The sequence below is a fragment of the Rhinoderma darwinii genome, chromosome 1, assembly GCF_050947455.1.
Source record: "Rhinoderma darwinii isolate aRhiDar2 chromosome 1, aRhiDar2.hap1, whole genome shotgun sequence".
Taxonomy (NCBI): Eukaryota; Metazoa; Chordata; class Amphibia; order Anura; family Rhinodermatidae; genus Rhinoderma; species Rhinoderma darwinii.
Genome location: NC_134687.1, coordinates 466117528 through 466142294, shown reverse-complemented (window position 1 = coordinate 466142294; position 24767 = coordinate 466117528). Strand labels below are relative to the sequence as shown.

At 43.5% G+C, this 24767-nt stretch overlaps 1 protein-coding gene across 21 annotated transcripts in view; it reads right to left on the bottom strand.

Moving 5' to 3' along the window:
• Window positions 1-24767, bottom strand: part of RIMBP2 (RIMS binding protein 2) — a 602457-nt gene that overhangs the window by 502857 nt on the left and 74833 nt on the right. For all 21 annotated transcript variants that reach the window (XR_012849985.1, XR_012849987.1, XR_012849994.1 and 18 more), the window contains exons 4-5: window positions 8637-8813; window positions 7463-7597 (exon numbers count right to left, since the gene is read on the bottom strand). Coding sequence is in view for 17 of the 21 variants with exons in the window: in XM_075833186.1 (XP_075689301.1) it covers window positions 7463-7597; window positions 8637-8813 (312 nt within the window). In the remaining 4 variants the exon portion in view is untranslated. The remainder of the gene's footprint in view (window positions 1-7462; window positions 7598-8636; window positions 8814-24767) is intronic.

Here is a 24767-nt window from a genome sequence, read left to right as displayed (position 1 = left end):
TCCTTCCCTTTTGCCTTCCCTTGGTTGAACTTGATGGACATGTGTCTTTTTTCAGCCGTACTAACTATGTAACTATGTAACTATATGTTCCAGCGTGTCTATATATGTGGTTAATTTTTGGTTTGTGTAGGGGGTGGCAATAGAGAGTCCCACACACGGCGCCATCCAACCTAAAGCCGGCCCTGAATAAATCAACAATTTTTCATCTTCATCAAAGTCCTGGTGCCGTCCCTTTGTCCTATGTTTATATATATATATATATATATATATATATATATATATATATATATATATATTTATACACACTCACATACACACACTAACCTCCCTTTACATAAGCACCCGGTTCATGGCTTTTGGGACACATGTAAATTCTCTTCTTAGTACTGCTCTCTTATGTAATCCTTGAGCCGCTGGTGAATCTTTTTTCTGCTTTGTTATAGCTATTTCCCATGCCACTTTTCAAGAAACTGCATTTTTTGTGTTTTCAGTGTGACATGAGAACCAAGCATTAGTACTTACATGCAGTTTTTTAGTAACTAATGAGAGATACTTGCAGGAAACAGGCAGCAAAGTGTGAAATGTGCACATGGAGTCAGAGAAATACAGTGACATCGCAGGCAATAGAGAAATGGTGGTAAAGCAGATTATACTAATAAAAAACTGGAAAGAGAAAGTTAAGGATGAAGTAGATTAGGAAACAAAAACGCTGGCTTGCGGAAACGGGAAATAGCTATCACAAAGCAGACAAAGAGACAAGCAGCTACTGCAAGGATTAGGTGAGAGAGCAGTACTAATAAGAGAACTTACATGTTTCTCAGGAGCAATGAATTGGCTGCAGAGTCAGGCAGGCTATGAGTAGAGTGAGCTTTAGCAGATGGGACCCCCACTTCCTGCAGTCCGTCTATAACTAGTGACAGAATTTGCATGACCACCGGGGGAGGACAGCAGATTATAGCAAGGGAGACACCTAGGGGCAGTATCTTCATGCAGACTTTGCAAGGATACAACAGAAACATTTTGAACACAGTAAATTGCAAAGTTGCTAGATATCAAGTATACTATTAGATTATATCACGTTGTATGAAAAAGTCCATTGAAATTTCTACTTATAGTATGTCCAGCAAGAAAAAAGAGAGGGTTGGATCCAGCGTGGTTTGTAGATAAAATGGAAACTAGTTCCAAGTTTAATTGGGTCGAGTTAAAACAGGATCAAAAGGAAAAATGAAGTCCTGGAGTGTAGGGAGAGGTATCGTAGGTGTAAAGAGCCTACGCGTTTCAGACGCTTCCTGCGTCCTTAGTCATGGCTGATGTTGACTGTCTGACATGTGTGGCCGGTATATATCCGGTTTGACACATGTGTGTTCTGATTGCGTTCCAAATGGAAATGGGTTCCATGGAATGCAAGCGGAAGATGTGGGAAGACGGAGATTTGATTTTGTGGGCATGTTGTAACAATGCTTAAGTGGATAGGTACATAGTTTAATGAAAATCCTTGTGTATAGACAATTATTATCATTCTCGTGGAATAGGTATAGATAGTATTTGTTTTATTTTAATTAGTTAGAACGAGAAAAGTCACGTGTTGTTGTAGTCTTTCTTATGGCTCTGCTGGAATGAGGTCACTTCCGGTCTGAGATTGAGTAATCTGTTTGCGTTCCAGGGCACGTGGACAATGTGGAGCGCAAACAGGAAGCGAAGGAGACGCCTGGCTGCGAGCAAGCGAAACCAGGAAAAGCTGAGTCGATGAGTGAGTAACGAAGTTTGTTTATCTATGTAGTAACCTATTTTCATATGAATGTTAAGTAAATATGAGACATTTTTAAATATAAAACAACGAATATGTTTATATTATGTTTTAACGCCCATGCACTGATTACTCCGTTTGTGATTGGAGAAAAATGACATTGTTATTGATACTCCTAGGTGTTACTTAGAATCAAACAGTCAATGATATTAATTGATTGTGACCAAGATAAAAGTAAAGGGGAGGTTATTTGAAAAGAAATGCAGGGATAAGGTGGAAGAAAATATAGTGGCTAAAAAACTTTAACATGTAAGAAACATATAACATGCATGTACAGTTGGTTAAAATGTGAGATGGAATAGGTTGGTAGGGATCGACTGGATAGGAATAATTGCGGGTGACTCATAGGGTTTTATGCAATATTTGTAGCTAGGCTGCGTTATTATAGTATATTCTATACAATTTGATTCCTAATGTATGATCAGACATTAGTTATTAATAATGTATAAGGAGGAAAAAGCTGGAGGAGAGACGTATCTCTTGTGTAGTATGAAAAATTCTCAAAATCGACGGTGTTATGTACGGTGTTGTGTAAATTTCTTTGGTGTGAGTATTCTTGATCCGAGGTTGGGAAAATGGTGTTGGTAGTATATCTATATATTATTAATAGTGGAACATCAGTTCCTTTTTAAGGTTGAGGCCATTCGAGATTCGGGTTTTCAGTCTATATATCCAAAAGGCCTCTCTTTGGTAGATCTTATGTTGTAGATCTCCGCCTCTTTTGGGAAGATGAACTTTTTCTATCGCGTGGCATTTGAGTGTTTTTGTTGCTCTATTGTGATGGTGAATGAAATGTTTAGCTACGTTGGAGGTGTTACTAATGTTAGGGTTACGGATATAGCTTAGGTGTTCCAATATTCTGATCTTAAATTTTCGACTGGTACATCCAATGTATTTTAAATTACATCCAATACATTCAATGATATAGATGACCGAAGTTGAGTTACAATTGATGTAGTTTGATATTGTGAACGTATCAGAATTATTTGAGTTTGAGAAGGTTTTTGTGGGATGAGCATAAGAGCATACTTTACATGGATGTTGTCCACATTTGAAAAAATCTTTGTTTTCCAACCAGGTCGTTTTGGTTTCATTTGAAGTTGAAAAGGGACGGTGAGAGGAGACTGCTAAGTGAGGGGGCTTTTCGGGCCACTATTCTGCAACCCCCTTGAAGAATGGAGCGCAGGCTATCGTCTTCCATCAGGATTGGTAAGTATTTATTTACAATTTGTTTTATTTCAGGGAATTGATTGCTCTGTTGTAAGACCAAAGTAGGTATGTTAGGGTCTAATTTTTTTGGTTGGTTACATTGTTTGAGTAAATTGGCTCTAGGTATTTTAGCTGTGATGTTATTTGCTCGGTTGAGTGACCAATTAGGGTATCCTCTGTTGTGGAGCCTGGATTGTATTTGTTTTTGTTCAGTGATTATAGTATGTCCAACAGATTCAGGAATAATCATTTGAGGCCACATAATGGATGTTCTATTTGACGCAATAGATTCAGCATTGCGGGTGATTCCCTAGTTAATGTGGTAGTCACAGACTATATAGACTATATAGTCCATGCAATCTAAATGTAGCATAACTGCATAAACCATTTTAGTCAAAAAACAAACAAAATGTCAAGTAAATCCAAATATTTGTAATCTACATTATGAGAAAACAAAAAGGGTATTCCCTACCTCTATACCGATCTCTGTTGCTATTTCAGGAAAATGAACATGCAATGCATGGGCAAAATGATGACTTTACAGGACCAATGCTCCAAGGTAACCTTGAGTATCCAGCATAAAGTAGCCCCTATTCTATAATGATAATATCATAGAAGTTTCCTTTATAACTATCCCATTACAAATAGCCAGGGATGGAAGCAGATACAAAGATATCTGGGCTTTGCATATGCTAAATACATTATTAATCATTTCCAAGCAGAACTGAAGTTTTTCTGTCCTCTTCTAAATATAATTGCACAGTTAACTACGGAATTACAAGAACTAAGTAAAGGGGGTTTTACACTGGACGATTATCGGGCAGACGAGCGTTCATAGAACGCTCGTTGATGGTAATTGCCATGTGTAAACAGGGGAACGATCAGCAGATGAACGAGCAAACGCTCGATCATCTGCTGGTCGTATCGTTTTAAAAAAGTGAAATATTATCGTTTGCGGCAGCACATCTCCCTGCCGACATGATAATATTGTATGGGGACGAGCGATCGGAGTAAAGACCGTTCGTCCCCACCCATAGCTCTGTGTGACAGGAGAAAACGAGCGCCGATCAACGATGTCTCCTAGATCGGCACTCGCTGCACCGGTCGCTTAACGGCCGGTGTAAAAGGGCCTTAACTTTGCATTACTTATCTTGCACTGATACTGAGATACTGCCTGTATGATCATGTGTATAGCCACATTCTGCCGATGTGAAACCTCCCATCATTCATTGTTGACTCTATAATCTGTAGAAAATATGTCCAAAAAGCTAAAACTGTCCCTCTGCATTATAGGGAGCTGTTAGGGATGGGTCTGATGACAATATTGGACTAAAATACAAGTTGTATACAAATACATAATAGAATAGTATATACAACATTGCTCACCTTTTATGTAGGTTCACTCCATATGTAAGTTATAAAAAGGTCCTTGAAGATTTAAATCAAACTTCTCCTTAAATGTGTTTACCAGGACCATAATATTGATGACCTATCCTTAGGATAGACCATCAATATTAGATTGTGGGGGTCTGACTCTTGGCACCCTCACCTGTCAGCTGATTAAAGGGGCTGCAGGCTCTCTCTAGTTTTGCAAAATCTCCCCAGTATGCAGCACAAGGAGACAGGTTGTGATAACAGTTGTGGTACTAAAAAGCCATGTTCAGTTCCGTATTAAAGTCTCCTAATTACTTGCGTTTGTTTTATTTACTTTTGTGATATTGCCATGAATTATCATAAGTGTCTCTAACTTGATTAAAAGTATAATAGCAACTGAGGTTACCTACCATTAAAGGGGTTTTCCAGGGTGGCTTATCCTAGCGAATGTCTCATCTACTTCATTGTATACCAGGCATAGTGCATTTGGTAGTGGCTGCGTCTGGTACTGCAACTTAGTCCCATTCATGGACAACCACTACCAAATGTACAGCGCTGTGCCTGGCAAAGAATGAAGTAGATGAGGCACTCGCTGTAGCTCCCTGGCCCCTTCAATCAGCTGATATTGATAGGCCATCAATATTATAGTCCCAGAAAACCCCTTTAATGGTAGATAACTGATCAGTTACATATTATTTTTATATATTATTATACATGTAATCTATTTCGAGACATTTATGATAATTCATGACAATATAAAAGTAAAAAAAATAAATAAATAAAGAAGTTAGGAGACTAGTGACACTCTTGTGAGACTCTTAGAATGAGCAAGATAATAATCATGTTACAGGTATGAGAGGCAAAATTTAATATTTAATATACCTAGCTTTAATTAAGAAACTAAATATGGCTTTTTAGTACCACAACTGTTATTAAAGTGTAACCGTCTTTTAAATTTTTTCCCCAAAAGATTAATAGTACAAGCGAAAATAAAAAACTTTGCAATATATATTTTTAAAGAAAAATGCCCCTTTCTCCATTTTTCAGCCACTTATTTTCCTTCTCTTCCTCCCCGTGCCTCTTGCAATGATCACTCACTCAGAATGCACTGTTAAATTCATATTCAGTGAGGCAAAGATGAAGACAGCTCACCGAGGGATCAGGAGAGGGGAGGTGGAGCAGCTGCAGAGAGAGACACAGACAAACGCTGCTGCTTCTCGTAAGTGTTTTACTAGAATCCAGCACTGGGGTGAGATAAAACACCTACTAGAAGCAGCATCTGTGTGTCTCTCTTTCCTCTGTAGTCGTTTTTTGTTTTGTTTTTTGAGACAGGGTTTGAAATCCAAACCAGTGCTTTTGAAAAAATCCACCATTGTTTCTACTCACACTTTGTACAAATTGTTTTAGAAAAGAATGCTGTTACTACTGACCAAGTCAATTTTAATCAAAACTTATCTTAATGGGGTCAATACAGTTTTACCAATTTAATCAATGCCAAAGCTTGATATGTTCTTCGATATCTGGCCATGATTATAATTTTTACTTTATAATTCATAATTTATAATCAAAATATGTATAAGTATACTATAAAAATGGAGAGATGTGATACAAGTACCTCTAAAGCAGGGCAAACAGATCTATGGCCACGGACCGTCATTCTGACTTACCCCTCGACGGCCATGGCCATGGACATCCGACTTGTGTGCAGCGTCGTCCTCCTGTGAGGCGCCGGCACTCACTTCCGGATACCGAGACGGTCTCCGGAGGGCCCGCGTGCCCGCGTGTGCACCATCGCCCGCGCGTGCACTGTCTTAAAGGGCCAGTGCGCGCATATTGCAGGAAGTCTGCAATCTAGCCTAGAGTGCTCTGGGCTATAAAAAGGCCTCTGCCTTCTTGTTCCTTGCCAGAGCGTTGTTTGTTACCCGAAGTTTGTCGTGCTAATGGTCTGCTAGTATCTTCCAGTTTCCCGGTGTACCCTGTTCCTGTATCCTGTTTCCGTGCTATCCTGTTCTAGTGCCGTACTGAGCTGTTGCCATATTGTGCTGCGTTCCACGCCTGTTCTGCTACGCCACACCTGACGTCTCCCTGCCGGCTGGTACTTGCTACTGTCTACGTTGCCTCAGGTATCCTCACTGAACTATTGACTCTGTACTTTACCTGTTTGGCCAGCAGCCATCCCGCTACGCGGTACGGCCCAGTGGGTCCACACCCCACATTGTGACACCTACCGCAGGACACCAGCGGCGTAGCTAGGATTCATAGGGCCCCATAGCAAGGACAGGGATGGGCCACCACGTAGATAATACTAAATTACACTGCAGACAACAGTACAGAGGATAGAGATAGATAGATAGATAGATAGATAGATAGATAGATAGATAGATAGATAGATAGATAGATAGATAGATAGATAGATAGATAGATAGATAGATAGACGGACAGCCACTGCTGCAGCTATAGTTACGCCCATGCAGGACCCTTTCCAGCCCCTTCCAAAAATCTATTTACAATAACACTACATGTATGCACATATATTAATTAAATTAATATATTTGTAAAGTTACCAGGAAAAAGCATAAGTAGCAAGAAGTAGCATATATATATATATATATATATATATATATATATATATATATATATATATATATATAGAGAGAGAGAGAGAGAGAGAGAGATAATAAAGAATCGAAACTCAGTAATACTGGGATGTGATATCTTCAGATATGGACTGGAGTCTTATCGACTCCAGCAATTAATTTACGATAATCCAGAGCTCACAGTAAGTACAGTAGATCTATTAGAGGGATGTTAATATCCCAGAATATAAGCAATCACTGTAATTTATTCCCTCTGTAGATCAAAGTCTGTATCCCTCCTGAGACTATTGTTAGCATTCCTGATATATCGCTGCAATAAATAGTGCACCTTAAGCTGCATATATTAATGTGTATTGAAAATTAAAGTCAGCAGATATGTGATATTTTTACATAGGCTAGTTATATGATTACTGTATTACACATTAGCGTAAAGGACTCTTAATATAATATGCTATATATCAAGATGTAGTCGTACCTTGTTTGGGGACAGGATGTATGGTGGACCTCCATTGGAGATGAATGACAACTGTCTCTGCAGCCATAGCAGCTCCTTCTGGGACTGCTTCAGCAAAAGCTCTACATCACTTGGCTTTTGACCCACTAATCCCTCCTGTATCAGAAGAAATAAAAAAGACATGCTGACATCGAAAACATCGAAAAATAAATGTGTATTTCAATTTACTGATTAACAGTGAACTTAGCCAATGCAGTAAATATTAGAAGAAATGAAAACTAGGAAATGGAAGTCTGGACACATTTTATAAGTGTCCCTGAAGTGATAATAGTAGGATATGTAACTTAGTTACTAACATCATTGATGTCTCCTGGTATAAAGGCTGTATATTAGATCTTTTATGTGGTTGTTAGCTGGAGAGGTTATATAATGTGTGTATATTCTGCATAAAAAGATAGACAAAGCTCTTACTACAATAATTATGTTTCTTATGTTCTAAACCTAAATTTGGCACTCTAGACTATTGGTACTTTCTAGAAACAAAGAGATGTCTGACCTAAATATGGCAGCAATTGATTTGAAGCCTAGACAAGTTTTAATTCTCCATATTGTAATATTTTGTCTGAAAACTTAATTTCTCAAGCCTGTGAATTTTAAGTTGCTGCTAATTTTCTGCATTTAGAAGTTTTCTCTTATTCAGCCCCTTATTTAGCTTATCAACCATATTTCCATACAATTGGGATTTACTCATTGTGCTGCTCCTCCTTTATGCTTTACAAATGTCTGACCTGTCGCCAACAGTTATTTGTGGGCTGTGGAGGTAGGTTATGCAACCATAATACACATTGAAGAGTGCAGAGTCACTAAAGGCCCTTTTACACGGGCCAATTATGGCCTGACAAATGTACTATAATTTACACCAGAAACTGGCATAAATTATAGCGCAAATCTATGCCAGCTTGTAGCTGGAGTAGATTCAACTTTCTGGTGCACGGACGACCCGTGATGCCCCTAATTTATTAAGAGGTGTGCACCTCCTAATAAACTAGACACATCTTACTCCAGCACTCTTTAGATTAAGACTGGCGTCTAAAAGGCCAGACTTAATAAATTCCCCCTAAAGGAATACCAGACACAGCTCCTGGACAGTCTAACCCAGCAGTTAAGATAGAGGATTACGCCAAAATGTTTTTACCTTCAGACATCCTAGTCTGGTCCTTAGCTCATCACACTCCACTTGCAAGAGCCGAATCTCTACTTCGCGCTCTGACTCTTTACTAGGACAGGGGGAAGGAGCCGGCCCTCCATTCACTGATCGCATGATGTCTCTTGTTGGTGGCGTCTTAGCCAATGTTGTAGAAGTTTTCTTCTGCTGTAATTATAAGCAGAATAGATGTCTTCTTACATGACATAAAGGTTTTACCACATCCTTGCTTTTCAGTTCACGGCAGCTCTCATAAATTATTTATGTAAGAGTCAATATATGAGCAAACAGAATAAAATAGATTTGAAAATAACACAAACATATTTAGAATGGTACAGACAGGAAAAAATGGAAATGGAGGAGAGACAGGAAGAGTCTCCATAGAGCCTGAGATGACATGTCTGATGTTGTTCATTAAAAACCAAACTGGATTTTTATATTCTAAACTGATGTTGGATTTTCAGGCTTTCTTGTTTGCTGCCATTACACATATGGAATTAGTTCTATTTCAAAAAATGACATACCAAATAACATATGCTCTTTAGTATTTTGGGCCAGATTATAGGTAGGGCACATGAGGTATGTGCCCTGGGGCCTCCCCCACCCACTTTCTCTGATGGCCGTTTATTGATCATATCAAGCTAAGACGAGGTGGAGAGGTGCACAAAGAACACACAGAAAAGGCCATACTTACATAATGGGCAGGTAAAAACCCATTCCCAACAGGACACGGACAGGTCAGAAATGCTGCTGAAGGAGAGTGATCAGGTGCATTAAATAATAATAGCCACTCCCACTGGCCTTGAGGGGAGTGGCATGTGGTGCATGGGTATGGATGTGAAGTAAAGAAATAAATAAATAGTGTATAATATACAAGTGGTAATACAATGTGTGAAATATAGGGGGCAGTATAGTGCAGATGGGTCAGGACTGTGAGTAGTAGATAAGGTTTAAGTGCAGTGTGTAAGAACATGGAGGGATAATGTGCGAGTCGTGAGGCACAGCATATATAGCCGAATAGCCACCTATTTGTAATGCCATGTTATTACATAGAGGGGGCTGCCCTGCTTGCTGTACTAGATAACAGCACACAATGCTCTCACAGCATTATAAGACCTGGCCGTGTCCTGAAAAAAATATATACGGTTTAAGTAACCATGGAAAAAAACATTGGGTATTTGGTAGTAATTTTGGCCCAAAAAAAGTGGTGTGGTGGGCACACTTGCGTGTTGCTTTCTCTTTTGAAGTCTAAGGGAGTCACTTGTTCGGTAGTCTCCATAACTTCCATAGACTTTAGTGGAGAGGACCACATGCATGCACTGCTACCTCTCCTATATGGGGCTGTAATGGTGGGGTCAGGTGGGATCTAATTCCAAATGGTAGGATAAGTGGGCCCACCAGCTTTTTTGCCCTCGGGCCTCCACTAACCTTGATCCGCCTCTTCCGGTGATTAAAGGTTGTTGAGATAATATAATACCATTCCATGTGTGCCCTGCTTACCCGCACAGGAACAATCAATACATAAACACTTTCTCCAGTTGGGCGATGGCACACTTTTTTTTAGATGTATCGCACAGAAAGCGCTGTATTACTGATAGTGCTGAATTCACCAGAAAGACAATGCTGTACACATATCTCTCCATCTATACAATAGGGGCTCTTATGGGACTGCATTTGGCTTTCACATTCTGTTAAAACTTGCAGTTCCTCAGCGAGTAGAGCTCTTCATTATTAAAATATCTGTATTACTGTTTGTAGAGTCAAAATGCAAATCGTATCTCTGCATCTCTATAGTAGGTGCGGTAGTGGGAATCCAAGTACCAAACAGCAGTAGATCTTTACAATTGTACTTTGGGCGAGTGGCTCTGCCGGCTGTTGTCGGATTAGTTTTAAAAGGATTGTCCCACAAAGACAACCCCTGTATCAAACCCCTTTTCAGATGGAAGCCGCTGTGGTAATCAGCTGATCTATGTGGGTATGGCTTCTCAAACCCTATAGATTTGTCGTACTACATACCAATTGTAACGTCTGTGGTCGCTGACCACGAACTCCTTCCATCTGGTCGACGCCCTTCTCTCCAGAGATGTCTGCACATGCGGCCATCCTGTTCCACAGTGACCACAAGGGTGCTCAGTCAGCCTTGGTGCGCACACTGGTGTGAGATTGAGCTGATTGTTTCCAGAGCACCCTGGACTATAAGAAGGGCTCTGCCCATGCCTAGCTTGCCTGAGCCTTAATGTAGTTATCCTAGTATGTCTATGCAAATGGTCTAGTGTTTTCCAGTTCCCAGTGTTCCCCATTCCTGCTACCTGTAACCTATATCCTGTGCTATCCTGGTAAAGTGCCGAGTTGAGCTGAAGTCGTGCTGTGCTGTGTTCCATGCCTGTCCTGTTACACCACGACTGGCGCCTGCCTGCTGCCCAGTCCCAGCCAAGCCTGTCTTTCTGAGTTACCACAGGTACACTATACGAACTATTGACTGTGACGTGTGTCCTGTTGGCCAGCTGCCATACCATCAAGGCAGTACGGCCCAGTGGGTCAACGTACCCTTCGTGACACCAATCACATAAGTAGCCATCGGCTCGAGTCAGCTTTTTATCAGCGGATTTCAACTGTGGTCCAACCTCTGTAACGTTCATAAATGGACAGAGACTGTTTTTGTGAGACAGCCCTTTTATTAGCATAGTAAAAAGACTATGTACAAGCATTGCAAGAATATTTAGTTATTTTAAAAGGACCAGCTTCCTCTAAGGACGTTTTTCCAGCTTTATTTTGAATTTTTTGCAAGACAATTTAGCCAAAAATTACAGAGAGGCAAACAAGCAACTAATCTCAATGACGCTCGATGGACCCCGATGTGGTTCATCTGAGTGTCCATGCTTTTTAACGTCAAGAATATCGGTGGATGCCGAGCCTTAGAGCACTAACTTGAAAAAAAGCAACATTTTGTGTGAATTGTAAAATGTATAGATCTGTGATATTGCTATTAATATTGCCCATAAAATATAGGACCAGAAAGAGTATCAATACTAAAATTTTAGATTGGTACCAATAGTAAATTGCTACTTATCTCCTTCCTTGTTATCACTGAAGAATAGCGCACTGACTAGATGGAGATACTTGTCTGAATAAGTGAGAAAGCCTCTGCCCTTTGTGTTTGGAAAAATTGGCACTTGGTCTTGGATGTCTCAGTGAGTAGGTGAGCAAGTATGTGGGTGTCGAGATTGTGAGCACACAAGGTGCAATCACCCAGCTCTGTGTGTCCAGAGAAGTAAGTATGCAGGTGCATGCCTGTCTGTGATGCCTAGATTAGTGCCTGGCTGTATAGCAGTATGTGGGAACAATATAGCTCTGATAATTGGGCACTGTATGGCACTATTATGTAGAAAACGTTGGGCAGGGTTATTTACACCCTGTCACGGTTTATGGGTATGTGGACCCACTAGGCCGCACCGCCGTAGCAGGGAGGCAGCTGGCCAAACAACAGGGAACCCCAGCATTACAAAGTCCCGCACAAGGGTACCTGGATAGTCAAGACAGTGGCCGCAGCTCTGGCACAGATGGAGGTAACGCCAGATGTGCCGGATGACAGCAGGTGCCGCAGGTTGCGCCAGACGTGGCGAATCCCTCTGGATGTGGCAGATGACACAGGATGTGGCGGATGACACAGGACGTGGAAAACAACAACAGGTGCAGTAGACACGACTCCAACTAGTAGGCACAGGAACAAGAACACAGCACGGGATACAGGAACAGGTAACAGGGCACGGGTAACAACTAGAACGGGAAACACTAAGGGACCATTTGCAAGACAGACTTGGGATATACTAACAACACTCAGGTAAGGATCAGACGGACTGGGGACTTCTTATAGTCCAGGAAATCATGTGTGTTGATGATGATAATTTTCTTCATGTGCGCGCGCTGGCCCTTTAAGAGCCGGCACGAGAGCGTGCGAGCGCACCCTACGGGACACAGCGGACCGGAGCGGAAGTGAGTGCTGGCGTCTCCTGGGAAGGAGATTGGGACCAGCGCTCACATATCCATGACTGCGGGCGTCAGGAGGTGAGTAGACCCGACGGCCCGCGGCCATGGACGCTAAAGTATCCCCCCTCTTATGCCCCCTCTTCTTGGGGCCAGAGCGAGAGAGGAACTTCTTAACGAGAGCAGGGGCATCGAGGTTCTCCTCCGGCTCCCAGGACCTCTCCTCAGGACCAAACCCTCTCCAGTCCATCAAATAGAAAGTCCTTCCTCCGGGGAGGACTTTTGTGCATTTGGCAGACAGAAGAAGAATTCTCCGATGGGGACACAGTTCTAAACTGGCTGGGCACCCTGGTGTTCGTAAAACCCGAGACCTGATTGCTCGTCACTTCTGGTGGCCCACGCTGCCCATCGATGTTGTGGACTTTGTCTCTTCTTGCATGGTGTGTGCTTCTAACAAGGTTACTCACTCCAAGCCTGCCGGCCTGCTTAAACCTCTGCCTGTACCCAATACCCCCTGGCAGCACATTGCGATGGACTTTGTCACTGACCTTCCTCCCTCAGCAGGATGCAACACTATCTTTGTAGTGGTGGACCGGTTCTCGAAGATAGCACATTTTATCCCGCTGACCGGCCTACCTTCTGCTCCCCGACTGGTGAGTCTCTTCATTTAGCACATCTTCCGCTTGCATGGCTTGCCCCTTCACATTGTGTCTGATCGGGGGTTATGGTTTACGTCGAAATTCTGGAGGGCTCTCTGTAAACTCCTGGATGTGAGATTGGACTTTTCCTCAGCCTTTCCTCAGTCCAATGGGAAAGTCGAGAGGATCAACCAGATCATGGAGAATTATCTCCGTCACTTCATCTCCTTACAGCATGTTTACTGGGTACAGCTTCTTCCATGGGCCGAATTCTCGTACAACAACCACACAAGCGAGTCCACTACTTCCACTTCGTTTTATATTGTGTACAGTCAACATCCTAGAGTCCCTCTTCCAGTGTCTACTACTTCTCAGGTACCCGCTGCTGACTCTGCATTTGGGGACTTTCTGCAAATCTGGCAACAGACCCGGTCCTCTATTTTGCTGGCTGTCAATCGCATGAAGCGAAAAGCGGATACAATAAGAAGAGACCCGCCTCAGTATCTTCCAGGTGCCAAAGTTTGGCTGTCCTCACAGAACATTCGTTCAAAGGTGCCTTCACACAAGTTTGCTGCCAGGTTCCTCGGTCCTTTTGAGATTCTGCAACAGATAAACCCTGTCTCCTATAAACTGTGGCTGCCTCCTACCCTCAGAATCCACAACTCCTTTCATGTGTCACTCCTGAAACCAGTGGCCCTGAACCGCTACAGCAAGTCTTCCTGTTCCACAAATGCTCCCAGCGGTTCTTCTGATGTGTTCGAGGTGAGGGAGATCCTGGACTGCAAACTTCAAAGGTTTGGCAGTGACAATGCAGGACGGGTCTATGATACTTTGAAGGGACTCCACCGTGTCATCCGTGTCAAATGACCTAGACAGGGCATCAGCCTTCACATTTTTGTCAGCGGGACGGTAGTGGAGCACAAATTCGAAACGGGTGAAGAACAGAGACCACCTGGCTTGACGGGGATTTAGCCGTTGAGCAGACTGAAGGTAGGTGAGGTTTTGTGGTCAGTGTAGATCAGGATGGGATGAGCTGCACCATCCAGCAGATGTCTCCACTCCTCCATAGCCAATTTGATGGCCAGTAGCTCCCGATCCCCAATAGAGTAATTGCATTCTGCATAAGAAAAAAGCATCGAGTTGTAGCCACATACTACTGCCCTTTCTTTGGAGCTCCTCTGGAACAGAAGTGCACCTGCACCAACAGAGAAGGTGTCCACCTCCAAAAGAACCTGCCGAGATACGTCAGGATGATGGAGGATCAAGGCTGAAGTGAAGGCTTTTTTGAGACTAATAAATGCGGACTCTGCCTCTGGGGTCCACACCTTGTCGTTCACACCCTTCTTGGTAAGGGTGGAAACAGGAGATGTCAGTGATGAGAAGTTTGGGATAAACTGCCGGTAGAAATTGGCGAATCCCAGGAAACGCTGTATGGACCTCAGGCCTTGAGGACGTGGCCACTCCAGGACAGCTCTCACTTTCTCAGAATCCATCTGGAGACCATGATCCGAGATGATGTAGCCCAGGAAGGGCAGAGAACTCCTCTCAAAGATGCACTTCTCCAGCTTGGCGTATAAACTATTCTCCCTTAATCGTAGTTGGATTTGACGGACATGCCTCCGATGAGTCGTCGGATCTGGTGAGAAAATCAAAATATCATCGAGATAAACAACAACACAGATATAGAGGAAATCTCGGAAAATATCATTAACAAATTCCTGGAAGATGGCGGGAGCATTACACAGTCCAAATGGCATCACCAGGTATTCATAGTGCAGGGTCGAAGGGATCCGTCTTTTTTTTTAACGAAGAAGAACCCAGCCCCGGCTGGGGAGGAAGACTTTCGTATGAAACCCCTCTCCAAATTCTCCTTGATATAGGCCGACATGGATAGAGACTCTGGCAAGGAGAGAGGATATACTCGGCCACGGGGGACAGAGACATTAGGAACCAGTTCAATGGGGCAGTCATAACTTCGATGTGGAAGCAGCGTCTCAGCCTCCCTTTTGCTGAAGACATCTGCAAACTGAGTGAACCTGGGGGGCTGTCCCGCCAATGACTGAGGTAGAGGAGGCTGGACAGGATGGATCTGCAACAGACAATGACCAAGGCACTTGGAGCCCCATTGGAGAACCTCTCCGGAATTCCAGTCCAGGACTGGGGCATGCAGTCTAAGCCAAGGCAGGCCCAGCAGAACAGGACTGATGGCCTTGGGCAAAAGAAGGAAAGAAATTAGTTCAGAATGAAGGACTCTAACCTGGAGCTTCAACGGCTTGGTTTTAGAAACTATGGGACCAGACAGAGGCAGTCCATTCAAAGAGGCAACAGCCAAAGATGTCTCCAGGGGAACTATGGGCAACTGGAGATGATCCACTAGCTCCTTATGGATGAAGTTTTCCGCAGACCCAGAGTCAAGATAGGCAGAAACTTGATGCATCCTCTCACCGTATACTAGGGTCACAGGAATAGTCAGCTTGGAACAGAATGCTTTATGAGGTACCGTTCCACCTAGGGTTGTCTCTCCAACCAATCCTAAGCAATGGGGTCTCTCTGGTCTCTGGGGACACAGACGCACAATATGGCCTCCGAGGCCGCAATACAGACAAAGTCCAGAAGTGCGTCTGCGTTGTTTCTCCTGGATAGACAATTTGACATGGTTCATCTGCATAGGATCCTCTGGTGGGACGACTGAGGAGGATAGTAAGTATTACTGGAAAGTAGAATCCAGCCTAGGAAGTTCTCTCTCCTGGAGAACCTCTTGGGAATGCTCCCAGATCCTTATGTCAACTCGGGTGGCAAGTAGGATAAGATCGTCCAGGGTAGATGGCAGATCGCGAGCGGCCAGCTCGTCCTTAATCCCAGAAGACAGTCCCTGCCAGAATGTGGCCACCAAAGCCTCGTTGTTCCAGGTTAACTCAACAGCCAGGATACGGAACTGAATGGCATACTCGCCCACGGAGAGGTCTCCCTGGTGTAGGATCAGCAGAGATGCAGCAGCCGAAGAAACTCTCCCAGATCCTCAAAGATCAAGCGTAAGGTCCATAAGAAGCACTGCAAGTCACGCGTCTCTAGTCCCTGATGTTCCCACAGAGGATTTGCCCATGCCAGGGATTTGCCAGTAAGGGGAGAGATGATGAACGCGATCCTGACGTCATTCGAAGAGAAGGACCTGGCATGTAGTCTGAAGTGGATCATGCACTGATTCAAAATACCCCTGCAGGTCCTCGGGTCTCCGTCATAGCATGGAGGTAGCGGCAAGATGCACAGGGGATCGGCACTTGTACAGACAGGAAATGTAGCAGGAGGAACAGCAGGAATGGGTGCAGTGACGACTGTGGTTGGAGCAAGCAGCCGATGGGCAATGGCGTTCACCGACGGGAGGAGTTACATAGTTACATAGTTAGTACGGTTGAAAAAAGACACATGTCCATCAAGTTCAACCAAGGGATGTGAAAGGGGAAGTAAAAAATTTCTACACATAGGAGCTAATATTTTTTTATTCTAGGAAATGATCTAAGCCTTTTTTAAAGCCATCTACTGTCCCTGCTGTGACCAGCTCCTGCGGTAGTCTATTCCATAGATTCACAAAGTTGGTCTTGCTGTTACTGGAGGTCTTGCATCTCGGCCAGCACGGCTTGTGTCGTCAAGGTCTCAGGTTGACCAGCGGGGTCCATGGCCTGAGCGCACTGTCACGGTTTATAGGTAAGTGGACCCACTAGGCCGAACCGCCGTAGCATGGAGGCTGCTGGTCAAACAACAGGGAACCCCAGCAATACAAAGTCCCGCACAAGGGTACCTGGATAGTCCAGACAGTAGCCGCAGCTCTGGTACGGATGGAGGTCGGTGCAGCAGGTAACGCCAGACGTGGCGGATGACAGCAGGTGCCGAGGTTGCGCCAGACGTGGCGAATCCCTCTGGACGTGGCAGATGACACAGGACGTGGTGGATGACACAGGAAGTGGCAAACAACAGCAGGTGCAGTAGACACGACTCCAACTAATAGGCATAGGAACAAGAACACAGCACGTGATACAGGAACAGGTAACAGGGCACGGGTAACAACTGGAACGGGAAACACTAAGGGACCATTTGCAAGACAGACTTGGGATATACTAACAACGCTCAGGCAGGGATCAGACGGGATGGGGCCTTCTTATAGTCCAGGAAATCATGTGTGTTGATGATGATTATTTTCTTCATGTGCGCGCGCTGGCCCTTTAAGAGCGGGCACGAGCGTGCGCGCGCACCCTACGGGACACAGCGGACCGGAGCGGAAGTGAGCGTGGCATCTCCTGGGAAGGAGATGGGGACCAGCGCTCACAGATCCATGGCTGCGGGCATCAGGAGGTGAGTAGACCCGACGGCCCGTGGCCATGGATGCTACACACCCTACATGACACTGTTATGTGGATATGGTTTTTCACTGTTACTTGTGTAGTGTATGACACTATTATTTGGACATTATTTGACATTATTATTTGCACGCTACATGTACAGTTATTTCGACTTTGGGTGGCCACACGAAATATTGATTTGATTTAGATTTTTCTTCTGTTCATTCCCTTTGCATTTTGTTAATTGATAAAAAAAACTATTATTAAAACTTCTATTTTTTAAAGCATTCTAACTTTGCAGCATTTTTCCACAACTGCCTAAACGTTGGCACAGTACTGTATATGATTAAAATAATGGGTTCAGCTTATTATCCTTTAAACTGGGAAATGTAGATGCCTCTTATGGTTGGCTTTATGTATTAGTATTACTGTAATATTATTATACTGTATATGTAATAAAGCAAACACATTCGCAACGGCCACGTCAGCATAAAAAATAGCATTAGGGATAGAACCAGACTAAATCTTTGCTTCAGATAAAGAAAAAAAAAAAGCTATGTATGATAGTATATAGCATTGACCTTCTCAAGCGTTGTCCTGCTGCCTTCACTGCATAAATCCAATCTGTTCCACAATGGTAAATAGGGATACATAATCTTCGACAGTAGCTATGTAATTTGAGACACATAGTAGTGAATGGAAACTCAGTATCAAATTGTATTGTATGGGCAGGTGCTCTGTTTTCAGGAAATCTTTATTTCCATAGATTTAATTGAACAATGTACATCTTCCCTAGCATAATGGTAAGTTTTAGTGTTCAGGACCTCAGAAAAATTATATTATGTAGTCAAAATAGATTATTTCCATTGAAAGCTGTCGAAACCTACGTGTTACACATGCCATAGATGTTCACACTTGCAGAAACACATACACAGAACTCCTATAAATTCCCATACGTATGTTTGCAAATCAATATTAATTACTCTGAGTCGCACAGTGTAACATATTGAAGCTGATCAATGGCAGTTAATATCAATTTAAGCTTTAATAAGCAGAAAAAAAACGTTTAGGGTCATGATTAAACTTGACTTTACAGTTAAAAGCCCTAAGGCTTCACTTAAAAAACACACAGGATTTTCAGAATTGTGATACTAATTTTAAAAGTAACAATTCCCCTCTCTTTCCATTACTGCTATCAAAGAAATAAAGTCTTATAAATTCTTAAGTCTAAAGACAACAGGGTTTCTTTATGATGTGAAACAGGTTATATGTCATGATCTTTTCTGTTCTTTATGTTGTATTCTAAGCCCTTATTCACACGACAGGGTTTCCCGGCCGGGTGACGGCCGTTTATAAAACGTTTGTCACCTGGCTGCAGTAGGAACAATAGACCCCTAATGGGGCTATTCACACGACCAATTTTTTTGACGGGCCGGGAAAACCGGGCGTCAAAAAATGGGACATGCCCTATTTTCGGCCGTTCACCCGGCCGCCCAGCTCCCATAGAAGTCTATGGGGCCGGGTAATACACGGCCATCACCGGAATGTATCACGAGTGACGGCCATGTCTACCGTTGCTCGCTCTCGCCTCACAGCGCAGAGTGCATGTGAGGAGGAGTAGTTTATACCATTCGGACGAATGGCTGTACGCTGGAGGTAAGTTTCTACACTGTATGGCAGGGCCCGGGTGTACAGCAGGTGGAAGGGAGCACTGCTGTGGCTCCCTTCCCCTGCTTGTTTTAAAAGCGCCCTAGCCCGGCGACACCTCCCATGGCCGATGGCGCCGCTAGCAGCTGCTGCGGCTGCTACTGCTGTAGCAACGCTACTATAGCAGAGCAGGGAGGTATCTCCCTGCTCTGCAATGTGCTAGCCCCACTTTAGCTCCCTGAAGGAGCAGAATCCCTGTGTGTTCGGGGATTCCACTCCTGGACAGAGCGCTTGATGTCTCTGTCCATATATGGACAGTGAAATCAGGGGAAACTCCTGAAGCGGAATCCCCGAACACTCTGTGACAGGGGATTCCACACCAGGCGAAGCCAGTAACGTTCAGTATCCATAAATGGACACAGACGACAGGGGCTTTTCCTGAAGTGGAATCACCGGCCACATGGGGATTCCCCTTCAGGAGTTGCCCCTGATGTCACTGTCCAGATATGCCCGGGCCGGAACGGGTGCAAAACGAATGCAAACCGGCCGGGAAAAACGGCTGATTTTATCGGCCGATACTCGGGCTCGGTTGGGACCCTGTCGTGTGAATAAGGCTTTAGTGTTGCTCAACTATGAGCACATTCTATGTGATCTTTTTGTCTGTTAAAAACAAAATTTGAAAATTTGTCAATAAAAATTATGTTTTAAGAAAAAGACAACAGGGTTTATCAGTGTTGTCGGTATCCATTAAAAAATGGATCTGACATACAGCAGATGTCATGGCTTTATAAATGAAATCCATGCTGCTAGTATGAACAGAGCCTTAGTAGGTATTTTAGTTTTCCCTTGACATGCTTGAAACACAGGCGGTTGTGGATGTTACTTTAATTGGAATGACAATTATGATCTTAGACATGGGGAAGAAAAATAAAATTAGGCATCTCACATAGTATAGAAATATACCCACTTTTGAAATGATATTAATTTTACATGGATTTTTATCATGCTATTTGAAAAAAATCCTCCCTTTCACAGAGTACAGGCACTGTATTCTAAACATGTACTCTGCTGATGGTAGCAGGATAGCAGCTGCAGGGGATTTGAATTTACCCAAAACTGCCCTGCTCTATTAACCAAACCACGTTCTTTCATAAAGAGATCAATTTGGTTGAAATAAAATATTAGGAAATTGCTGATAATGAACCTATTTCTTTAAATTGGCCAGATAATGCAGATGGTAAAAGGAAACAAGAATAGCCTATGTGATCTCCCTCTATGTAGCATTGTGGTTTGTCTGCGTCCTGCCGGGTGGTGTTATACCTGCCCTCGTGTGTAAGTATGGCCTGTTCAGTGATTTTAAAGTAATATAGTTCTTTTTCAGTGATTTGTTTGATAAATAGGAGTATAGGGACTCACAATACGATGAGGACCCTTGACGCGGGTTGCGAGCTTGCGTATTTTGGCCAAAATATTAACCAATACCTCACGTTTGTTATTGATATTTATCGTGTATCATGGATATCTTTTCAGGATGCAGCCAGGTCTAGTGCTGGGGGAGAGTGATTTGTCAGTATATTGGAAGGTGCTGGGCAGCCCGTCCTGTCTAATATTATGGGCGTGACTAATAGGCTGTATGCCAGCATGGTGCACTACATGTAACCGTGTGACTGACATTCTTATAAAAGCTACATAGAGGTAGAATACACAGGAGATTACACATGGATATCTTTTCAGGAGGCAGCCAGGTCTAGTGCTGGGGGAGAATGGTTTGTCAATATATTGGAAGGTGCTGGGCAGCCCACCTTGTCTAATATTATGGGCGTGACTAATAGGCTTTATGCCAGCATTGTGCACTACATGCCCCCATGTGACTGACATTCTTATAAAAGCTACATAGAGGTAGAATACACAGGAGATTACACATGGATATCTTTTCAGGAGGCAGCCAGGTCTAGTGCTGGGGGAGAATGGTATGTCAGTATATTGGAAGGTGCTGGGCAGCCCGCCTTGTCTAATATTATGGGCGTGACTAATAGGCTGTATGCCAGCATGGTGCACTACATGTAACTGTGTGCCTGACATTCTTATAAAAGCTACATAGAGGGAGAATACACAGGAGATTACACATGGATATCTTTTCAGGATGCAGCCAGATCTAGTGCTGGGGGAGAATGGTATGTCAGTATATTGGAAGGTGCTGGGCAGCCCGTCTTGTCTAATATTATGGGCGTGACTAATAGGCTGTATGCCAGCATGGTGCACTACATGTAACCATGTGACTGACATTCTTATAAAAGCTACATAGAGGGAGAATACACAGGAGATTACACATGGATATCTTTTCAGGATGCAGCCAGGTCTAGTGCTGGGGGAGAGTGATTTGTCAGTATATTGGAAGGTGCTGGGCAGCCCGCCTTGTCTAATATTATGGGCGTGACTAATAGGCTGTATGCCAGCATGGTGCACCTCATGTAACCGTGTGACTGACATTCTTATAAAAGCTACATAGAGGGAGAATACACAGGAGATTACACATGGATATCTTTACAGGATGCAGCCAGGTCTAGTGCTGGGGGAGAATGGTATGTCAGTATATTGGAAGGTGCTGGGCAGCCCGCCATTTCTAATATTATGGGGGTGACTAATAGGCTGTATGCCAGCATGGTGCACTACATGTAACCATGTGACTGACATTCTTATAAAAGCTACATAGAGGGAGAATACACAGGAGATTACACATGGATATCTTTACAGGATGCAGCCAGGTCTAGTGCTGGGGGAGAATGGTATGTCAGTATATTGGAAGGTGCTGGGCAGCCCGCCATTTCTAATATTATGGGGGTGACTAATAGGCTGTATGCCAGCATGGTGCACTACATGTAACCGTGTGACTGACATTCTTATAAAAGCTACATAGAGGGAGAATACACAGGAGATTACACATGGATATCTTTACAGGATGCAGCCAGGTCTAGTGCTGGGGGAGAATGGTATGTCAGTATATTGGAAGGTGCTGGGCAGCCCGCCATTTCTAATATTATGGGGGTGACTAATAGGCTGTATGCCAGCATGGTGCACTACATGCACCCATGTGACTGACATTCTTATAAAAGCTACATAGAGGGAGAATACACAGGAGATTACACATGGATATCTTTTCAGGATGCAGCCAGGTCTAGTGCTGGGGGAGAATGGTTTGTCAGTATATTGGAAGGTGCTGGGCAGCCCGCCTTGTCTAATATTATGGGTGTGACTAATAGGCTGTATGCCAGCATGCTGCACTACATGCACCTATGTGACTGACATTCTTATAAAAGCTATACTTGTGTGCAATGATAATACTAAGCAGCCGCCCCCCTCACGAATAGTAGGCGTAAGGCCGGATTTACACGAGCGTGTGCGTTTTGCGCGCGCAAAAAACGCTGCGTTTTGCGCGCGCAAAAGGCATTTGACAGCTCCGTGTGTCATCCGTGTATGATGCGCGGCTGCGTGATTTTCACGCAGCCGCCATCATAGAGATGAGGTAGTCGACGCCCGTCACTGTCCAAGGTGCTGAAAGAGCTAACTGATCGGCAGTAACTCTTTCAGCACCCTCATCAGTGAATGCCGATCACAATATACACCAACCTGTGAATAAAAAAAGACGTTCAAACTTACCATGAACTGCCTGCTTCCTCCAGTCCGGTCTCCCGGCCGTTGCCTTGGTGACGCGTCCCTCTCTTGTCATCCGGCCCCACCTCCCAGGATGACGCGGCAGGCCATGAGACCGCTGCAGCCTGTGATTGGCTGCAGCCTGTGCTTGGCCTGTGATTGGCTGCAGCTGTCACTTGGCCTGAATTGTCATCCCGGGAGGTCGGACTGGAGGAAGGAGCCGGGACTTATCGGTAAGTCCGAACTTCTGTTTTTTTTTACACGTATATGTATATTGTGATCGAAAGTCACTGTCCATGGTGCTGAAACAGTTTAAGTCTTTGAGCACCGTGGGCAGTGACTGTCTCCTGACGTCGCGTACCCGAACATTTTTTGCCGGGTTCGGTCAAAACGAGTTCGACCGAACCCGGTGAAGTTCGGTGCGCTCATCTCTAATTTGACACTCCGTTTGAATGTTTGTAAACAGAAAAGCACGTGGTGCTTTTCTGTTTACATTCATCCTTTTGACAGCTCTTGCGTGATTTTCGCGCATGCAACGCAGGACCGTCCGTGTGGCATGCGTTGTTTTCACGCACCCATTGAAGTCAATGGGTGCGTGTTGCGTGAAAAACGCAAGAATATAGAACATGTCGTGAGTTTTACGCAACGCACTCACGCAGCGCAAAATTCACGCATCGTCTAAACAGCCCCATAGACTATTATAGGTGCGTACGACACGCGTGAAAAGCACGCGCGTCGCACGCGCGTATAATACGCTCGTGTAAATGAGGCCTAAGAGTGGGTGTTCATCAGTATTTTGCACCTGTGTGATCTCCCTCCATCATTGTGGTTTGTCTACATCCTGCCGGGAGGTGTTATACCTGCCCTCAGGAAAAAAGAGGGTAAAAGGAGAGCCAATATTCTGGCCTTCCAAGGTTAAAAAAAATAACCTATCATTTTCAACTAATAGCATTATGAATCTCTAACACCTGTACTTGGCAGACTATTGCCATAACTGCACTTAGTAGGTTGTACTATATCTGTAGTAAGCAAAAAATCTTTAATCTAGACCAAAGTTAGTATTGTTCGGATTTTGGGCAGGAAAATCATGAAGACTCTTTACATGAAAGCATGTAGAAAAGTCAATTGTTTGCAGATTTCACTAGCTTTACACAAGCAAATAATTGTAACTTGGTTTGTTCATTTATCTATAAAGACCAGAGCACACTAGAAATAAGATTGTCATAAGTCTAAGCCCTGAAATTTCCACAACAGTTTATTTGCTAAAAAGTAAAAAACGAAATAAAATAGGAAAAAAAATTAAAAAAAATTAAAAAAGAGAAAGATCCCTTCAATGGGATTCCCTATGCAAGCATTTTGATCATTACTTCTTTGACAAAATGAAGTAAATTAAATTGACTCAAATCATTAAATCTTGATGGCGCTTGACTCTTATGATTAATTTATGTCATAAAAGATGCTAAATAAAGCAACAAAGTATTTTAACAGAACGACAAGATTTTTCCACCTATGTATTTACTGGAAACACTTAAATTTTGTGAGGCTGTTCAGCAGTCAAAATAGATTTCCGCTAGGCAGACCTTCAAGATGCAGAAGTATAAACTTGTAGTTATTTGCACTGACCATTGAGGGGTATTTGTGAAACACAGCTCCTACTACCCATGCTCACAACAAGAAGCCTAGTCACTCGGTGGACCAGCCTTGTAAACCCAGCCATTTCTACCTACCACTTATTATTTTCCAGTTAAGTCAACCCATGTCCTGTTAGGAGAGATTATAGAGAGGGTGTCCATCTTAACTAAAGTTAAGAGCCACGTCTAGTGTAGCTTTTTAATAGAGGACTTGAGACCTCCACTGACTAAAAAAAA